At 44.5% G+C, this 7,599-nt stretch overlaps 1 protein-coding gene and 1 pseudogene across 1 annotated transcript in view; one reads left to right on the forward strand and one right to left on the reverse strand.

The window, feature by feature from the left end:
• LOC147336841 (stonustoxin subunit alpha-like) overlaps window positions 1-7,599 on the reverse strand; it is a 28,067-nt gene that overhangs the window by 12,011 nt on the left and 8,457 nt on the right. The window contains exon 5 of the mRNA XM_086285645.1: window positions 3,185-3,358. Coding sequence (XP_086141771.1) covers window positions 3,185-3,240 — 56 coding nt within the window. The 5' untranslated portion in view covers window positions 3,241-3,358. The remainder of the gene's footprint in view (window positions 1-3,184; window positions 3,359-7,599) is intronic.
• LOC147336842 (endogenous retrovirus group FC1 Env polyprotein-like) lies at window positions 1,012-2,472 on the forward strand (annotated as a pseudogene).

Here is a 7,599-nt window from a genome sequence, read left to right on the forward strand (position 1 = left end):
ATACCCAAAATTTCGAAGCTTCAGCACAAGAGTTTATCAGAACATGTATGATTTGTCAGAAACATAATGCACAGGGAAACCTCAGACCTAAACGAGGCCTTTTCCCCACACCACCCGTTTCACACAATCCACATGGACTTTATTGAACTCAATGAATGTCAAGCATCAAAATATGCTCTAGTAATAATAGATGTATTCTCAAAATGGCCTGAAATATACCCAGTCAAAAGTGTCAATTTCAGTAGCAAAATGCTTGTGCAATCATTTCATTCCAACATATGGCATACCCACTCTGATAAGGTCAGATAATGGGACTCATTTTGTAAATGAGGTTATCAGCAAAGTTTCTGAAGCCCTAGGTTTCAGCATCAAACATCATTGCTCATATCATCCACAAAGCGCCGGATTAGTGGAAAGAACTAACGGCACAATAAAACAGAGGCTAAGAAAATGTATGGAAGAGACAGGAAGGCTGTGGCCTGAGTGTTTGGGTCTGGTTAAGATGTGGATGAGACTGACCCAGGGGTCACAAAAGCTCACACCCTTTGAAATCATTCACGGGAGACCTTTTCCACTGCCTCTCACTAGTGAGCCAATTAACAAATCTATAAGAGAAACCACTTTAGCAGAATGGATGACCAAGCTGTTTGAAAATAAAGAGATTGTTCTAAACAACCAACTGGCGAGTGATATCTCTCCAGTGTCTTGCAGGTTGCAACCAGGTGATTGGATCCTGATTAAAGTGCTCCAGAGGAAAGATTGGAGTTCACCGAGGTGGGAAGGCCCGTACCAGGTCCTGCTCACAACACCAACTGCCTGCAAAATAGCAGAAAGACCATCTTGGATCCATCAAAGCCACTGTAAAAAAGTGAGTGACAGTCTAGACGTTTAGACGCCGGTTCCCCTAGCTTCTAGGTGATCTACCGGTGGAGGAAGGGCTGATTGGGTATATCCCGCCTCTCCACTTCGCTGGTAGTCTACTCAACAGAAGTCTAGGTGTGCCTGGTCATCATGAAGAAACTTGTCCTCATAGTGGCTGGCATCGTGCTCCTAGTGAGCCTACTGATACTCACCTGGAAGGACGAGGTCCCACAGCACCACCTGCAGAAGAAATGGTCGTATGACAACTCACACCTGAAGGATATGGACAAAGAGCACAACCACCCCTGGCTGAACAATACCTGGTACCGGTACGTCTACAACCGAGTACATGCAGAAGACAACCACACAGGCTGCTACGTCTGTTCTCACCTCCCAACAACAGCAATGCAAGCCACCCTATATGGAAAATCACCCAGCCTTCCCGAAGCCCTATGTATATTCCACAAAGCCATCAACGGAACATGTTCCCCCGAAGACATTTTCTTCTTCAAGGTTCAGTGAAAGACACAAGACACAAAATCCACACTGCCACGGTGCAATGGAACACAGATCAACTATACAACTAATAAGGTACTGTTCTGTACACCAGACACCTCAGACTGGAACTACAGCTGTGATGACCGATACTGGGTACACCTAAACGCAACCAATGACAGGGGAAAATCATTCAACGTCAGAACGGAACCAGGAATACAACATCCAATGTGTTTCACCTTCGCATACAGCAACAGAAAGCTGGGATGGAACCGAAACTGCTCCCAGACTTTCCGAATGCCACAGGACAGAAAGGCACAGACAAGCTTCCTGAATGGCACATATTGGGTGCAGGGTACAGCATGGGCATGTGGGTCAAAGACATATTTCACCATCCCACCCAATAGCACTGGACTCTGCGCCCCAATTTTAGTGTCAGACCACACATTCAGAGTATTCCATCAGAACCAACCAAGACGCAAGAGGAGCACTGATGACGTGCAACCCGATGACCCAATCTGGGGCAGTGATGTACCAGCGGAGTTCAAGTTGTGGACCACCGGACAGAAGGTCCTGCACTCACTGTTCCCATGGATCGGAACTGGAAAAAACACGTTAAGAATTGAGACTCTTGACTACCGATTTGGACTTTTCCTGAACAGCTCAACAAAGATAAACAAGGCTCAGAATGAGGAAATCGACGCGATCAGAATAGTGGTCATGCAACACAGGGTCGCCCTGGACATGATTCTCGCTGAGAGAGGGGGCCTCTGTGTCTTATTCAACACCACTTGTTGCACCTATATCCCGGACAACGTGCACTCCCTGACCATGACCACCGCCCTAGACAAGTTGCGACAACTGAGTAATGCGCAGCAACAAGACTATGTCACGAACAAAGAGGACTGGCTGACCTGGCTGCTGAGTGGCAGCTGGAAGACCCTTGTGATAAAAGGACTCGTACTGCTGGGAGTTCTGCTTCTATTATTATGCTTGTTTTCTACATGTATCCTACCATGCATAAGATCCATGATTGACAAAATGGTACAGGCCACAGTAATCACCTATGTTGGACTGCCACTAGAAGATGAACCGGATGAAGAAGATTTAGTATAGGAACACACACACATACTGAATGATGCTACAATTGAAAATGTTATAAGCAAGTGATTGTTGGCTGATAATAAAGTATGATTAAGTGTAAAATATTAACAACAGGAGGGAATGTCAAGGAAGAAACGCTTTTATGAGTTTTATGTTGCATTAAAGTATATGTTCATATCTTACTCTTATAGGAAAAGAGCAGAATGTACTAATCGCTCTCTTGCTCTGTTTCTAGAAACAGGAAGTTCACCCTGTGACATTTACACGAACTTAGACACACACACACACACACACATGCAAAATTAGAGGAAACTGCTTGCTATAAATAATAAACGACTACTGCAGCTCGTGGTGAGTCTCTCTCTGAGTCTTCACCCGTGCAGCACGTTTAAACAGTCTCCAAGTGTCTCAGTGTTTTTTATTCACCTGACTGTTTGTTAACTGTAAATCTCTGACAATTTCCAAATGTTAGCTGACACTTTATTAGGTACACTGGCATCTATCTCAGGTACACCTGTGACCTAGATGTTCCTGCAAACAGACTCCTTGGAGACCCCCTACATAAATATCCATGTACTATCCAGCTAGACTAGTGTGTCTGTCCCTGAAAATATTCCTGCATGTGCGATTGTTCTTGTGTCATCTGCAGGAAACAAACAGGAAGTGAGTGAAAGACACAGGAAATGTTTCCAGCTCTTCCTCCTGTATCAGACATTCTTCTTACCTGAGAGTGTCCAGTCTCCAGCCTGGTTCCTTCAGTCCAGCCGACAGCAGCTTCATTCCTGAGTGGCCTGGATGATTGTAACTCAGGTCCAGCTCTCTCAGATGGGAGGGGTTGGAGCTCAGAGCTGAGGCCAGAGAAGTACAGCCTTCCTCCTGTATCAGACAGCCTGACAGACTGCAGACACACAAAACAACAATCTGTCAACAATCGTTTTCTCTTTGTCACAATAACATCTATCCATTTACATCCATTCAATGTAACTTTATTTATAAGTGACAATACCCAACAGACAACAACAGTCATCTGAAGCTGTTTAACAGTGTAAGGTGACAGCCTCCAATATTAGAGAGAAAGCCCCAAACATCAGACAATCCACTGTGAGCAGCACTTGGTGGTGGTGGGAAGAAGAACTCCCTTTGCCCCAAAATCCTCCCAGTGAAAACAGGCTCCAGGAGGAGCATCTACCATGACTGGTTGCAGGGTGAGGGGAAAGAGAAGAGATGAGCTCAGAGAGACAAGAACACAACACAAACTAAGGAGAGAGAAGACAAAAGTTAAGGACATGCAGTAGTGACATATAAAAGCATCAAGGAGTGAAAAGAGGGGAGAAGAAATCAAAGCATCATGGGAAGTCCACAAACAGCCTGAGCCTATAGCAGCATAACTAAGGGATGGCTCAGGGTCACCTGATCCAGCTCTAACTATAAGCTTTATCAAAAAGGAAAGTTTGAAGCTGATCTTCAAAGTAGAGAGGGTGTCTGTCTCCTGAACTCAAACTGGGAGCTGCTGCCACACCCAGTCCAACATAGCCAGGCTTTCTTTGCTGCTTTGACAAAACCTCAAATCCCAGTCAGAAATGATGAGCATCATCACAGTGATGATCATTTCTCTGTTAACCCAGGCTTTCTGCTTCAGGATCTGTGCACGCTCACAGAACACGGAGACCTTTAAACAGCATTTCACTAAATGGATGGACTGAGCTCAGCCTACCGAGGAACTGGTGCCAGAGATCATAAAGAACATCAAACAGTCAAATTCAACACTTTTAATGGAAATATGAGATTAATGCTGCAGACAATCATGAACCTGCTGAATTCATGAACATCAAGAATGCAGCGAGTGGTAAAATAAAGATTTGACCTCAGTGTGCTCAGTGTTCCTGTCTATTCCTAACATATTCCTAACATGATAGCTGCACTTTAGAGCTCTAAAACTGGAACTGACACATTTAAACTCTACATGTTACTCAGTATATTCAGTTCTGACACTCGCCCACAGTCCAACAAAGGAAACATGGAGATCACATCAGTTTGTCATCAAAGTCTAATTATTTGGGAAACTTAACCTGTTATTATCTCGTTAACTCATTAACTGATTAACGTCAGCAATAATTTAATCACAGTTTTTTAAAATCATGATTACTGTGAAAGTGCTCACTGGCTCTGAATATAAAAGGCATGGGTCACAGGAGGGATGTTGACCAGTGCTGGCTTGAAATGGACATCATTATGCGTCTCAGCCAATGAGAGCATTGAGGGTGGGTCTAATACTACTGCAGCGTTCACATGACCCAGGACAGAAAGAAAGGGGCGGGGACAGAAACATGGAGACAGGTACAGATCTTTGACATGTTCATTTTAAACTGTTCCAGGAGGCAGTGTTGATACAACTAAAGTTATCTGGAAGCAAAGTTGAGTTTTTTATCGTCGGAGTACTTCATGTCTGAAGTATCACTTAAATGCATTACACGCTGTTGATGGCAGCAAACAAACCACCCAAACAAACAGAGGTGGGAGGCTTGGGCAGACTACGTAGATTCAGCTGGTGGGAGGAGTCTAGATAAACCAAAGAAAGACAAGCTAACAAACGCCACAGTGAAGTGAGTAGCTACAAACGGCAGGCCGATTAGTGTTGTTGAAGAAGTCGGTCTGAGGAACGTTCTTAGGATCAACAAATGACGGCATGTATGAGCCTCCCTCAAGATGCACCATCACAAGAAGAACACATGAGCTGTAGAAAAAGGAGAGACTACGAAAGCCACGGTGAACCAGCTGTTGGTCTCTGTGGAGACTACTGGACGTAGCTGGGTAACCATGGTTACCTGGGAGTTACAGAAACATGCAGAACATGTGATTCATGTTGCACAGCAGTGGGACATTTGAAATGAAGTCAGCACACTCAGTACAGATAGTGCATCAAATATGATGCTGCTGCCAGACGTCTGCCTTTGAACACGTCCCTGCATCGCGCACAACACCAAGGTTGCCATGGCAACAACAGCTAACAGGGACAAAGTGCACAGCTGGAAGCCTGCAGGTATATTTAACATGATGTATTTCTCAGTGTCCTGTCTGTGTGTGCGAGACAAACAGCCTCTGTATGTGTGTGTAAATACAGCATGAATATGTAGAGGACATGTTTGTGGATATAAGTAAATGAATGCTCTGCGTCATTTGAATCTTTGATTCTTGTTTCTGTTGCAGGTCTGTGACTGAACTTCTGGGAGGAGAAAAAATGGTTTCATGCTCTGTGATTCTGTGTTTTGTCATCTCTCTCAGGTGATGGAGAGCTCAGATGATGACCCACCTACGTGGTCAAATTCAAGTCTACATTCAGAACAGACCTGGAGACACGCAAGCAAAATGCCAACATTGTATATGAAAACTGCTGCTGCACTGGAGCCAGATTCAAGGAGCTCAAGTGTTTACCCAGATCTTACTGAACTTACTGAAGGAACAGAGGGTTGTTGGAGGGAAACCTGTGGAAGCAACAACATCCGAGCCACTAGAGAAAAAGTTGGCCCTATTGGTGCTTCATCAGAGTGTGATTGTGAACAGGAGGAAGACTCAGCTGAGAACAGTGTGGTGGATACAGAGCAGAGCCCACCATCAGTACAGAGGCCTGTCCATTAGAGTGCTGCTCCAAACATGCAGCACATGTAGTTGGCCACAGCTGCAACATCTGTACCTGTGAAAGCTTGTTCTCTGTTGCTGCTCATATTGTACAGAAGAAGAGAGTTTCTTTATCATCAGAAAATGTCAATGAGCTTGTGTGTCTTAGCAGCTGGCTCGGTGCAGAGGAGGAAGAAAATGTCAAGTCAGAGGAAGATAAATGCAGTTCATGTTGTCAACTCAACCTGGACTATTGAAAGAGTTTTTCTTTGTCTTGTTTCTGACTGAGATTCTCCAAAGGAAATCCAACACAAACAAACACTTCACACACTCAAAGTCCTGCACAGTAAATGAGCTGATGAGCGTTTGTGCTGCTGCCTGATAACAGAACAATAGTTCTGCTGCTTCCTGTTCTGCAAACACACATTTATAAATGTTCACTTGCTGTTGATCAAAGGTATGTTGGTGGCTCTGGGCGCTGAGGGCAACTTTGTAAAAAACTAGATCAAATGTTAACGTCCTGGCAGAGGCAAAGAACTTTGATTTGATATTTGAATAGATTCATGTTTCAGCTCAGACTAACAGAAATATTTGAACTGCTACTGTGTTAAAGGGAACACTGCTGTTAGAAAGCACCTGATTTGTTTCTGCACACTGAATGTTGCACTTCTCATACTGCAGTACTATTAAAATAAGTACACAATACACTACTTTTGAACTCATGATTGAATGTTGCTGTAACAAAGCCATTAATGTGATTCAAAGTGTTCATGGTTTCCCAGCACAACAAATGATTGCACAAGTGTGACTGATCCACTTTCTAATGTGTGTGTAGCCCACACTGTGTGTCACTGTGTCACAGGTGAGTCTGTGTATCCAGGTTCTATGAGGACAACAGGATATAGTGACTGAGTCCAGCAGCTTAAAGTCTGACTCCATCCTCCATTTAAATAACTCACACCAACAACTGAATAGCTTTGCCTTTGTGCAGCTGATAATTCATTTGATTATAGATGGCAGAGAGTTGGTGTCGTAAACCCCCGCCTCTGTTCAAAGATGGTCGCTCACAGTGGACATAGATGGCTTCTTTCAACATCGAAGTTTACCGGAAGCCCACACATACGGACCAGCCATCTATGTCCACTGTGAGCGACCATCTTTGAACAGAGGCGGGGGTTTACGACACCAACTCTCTGCCATCTATAATCCAGTTTTGAGATCCCTTCCCAGACGCCTTAACGCCCACTCACATCCTGGGCCATCTGATCTCAGGAATTCGCATGATAAGGTGGGGCCAGGTTTCACAATGAACTCACCCGAAACTGGCTGATTGGGGCCCACACCCATTTTCACACCTTGGCTCAGGCGATTAGAGGATCATCAGGGGGTCCTTTTGTCCCTCTGTGGGGGGTCACTCCCACTAGGCTTATATCTGAGACTCTCCACCATTTGACCTTAGAACTGAAGAAGCTTCTCGGATGAGAGGTGAAACGTCTTCAAGTAACTTAAAGAAGTCCAGACGCT

The sequence above is a fragment of the Aulonocara sp. 'chitande type north' Nkhata Bay genome, linkage group LG3 (assembly GCF_057382095.1).
Source record: "Aulonocara sp. 'chitande type north' Nkhata Bay isolate Kocher_YH1m ecotype deep benthic linkage group LG3, A_spYH_male_GT1.1, whole genome shotgun sequence".
Lineage (NCBI taxonomy): Eukaryota > Metazoa > Chordata > Actinopteri > Cichliformes > Cichlidae > Aulonocara > Aulonocara sp. 'chitande type north' Nkhata Bay.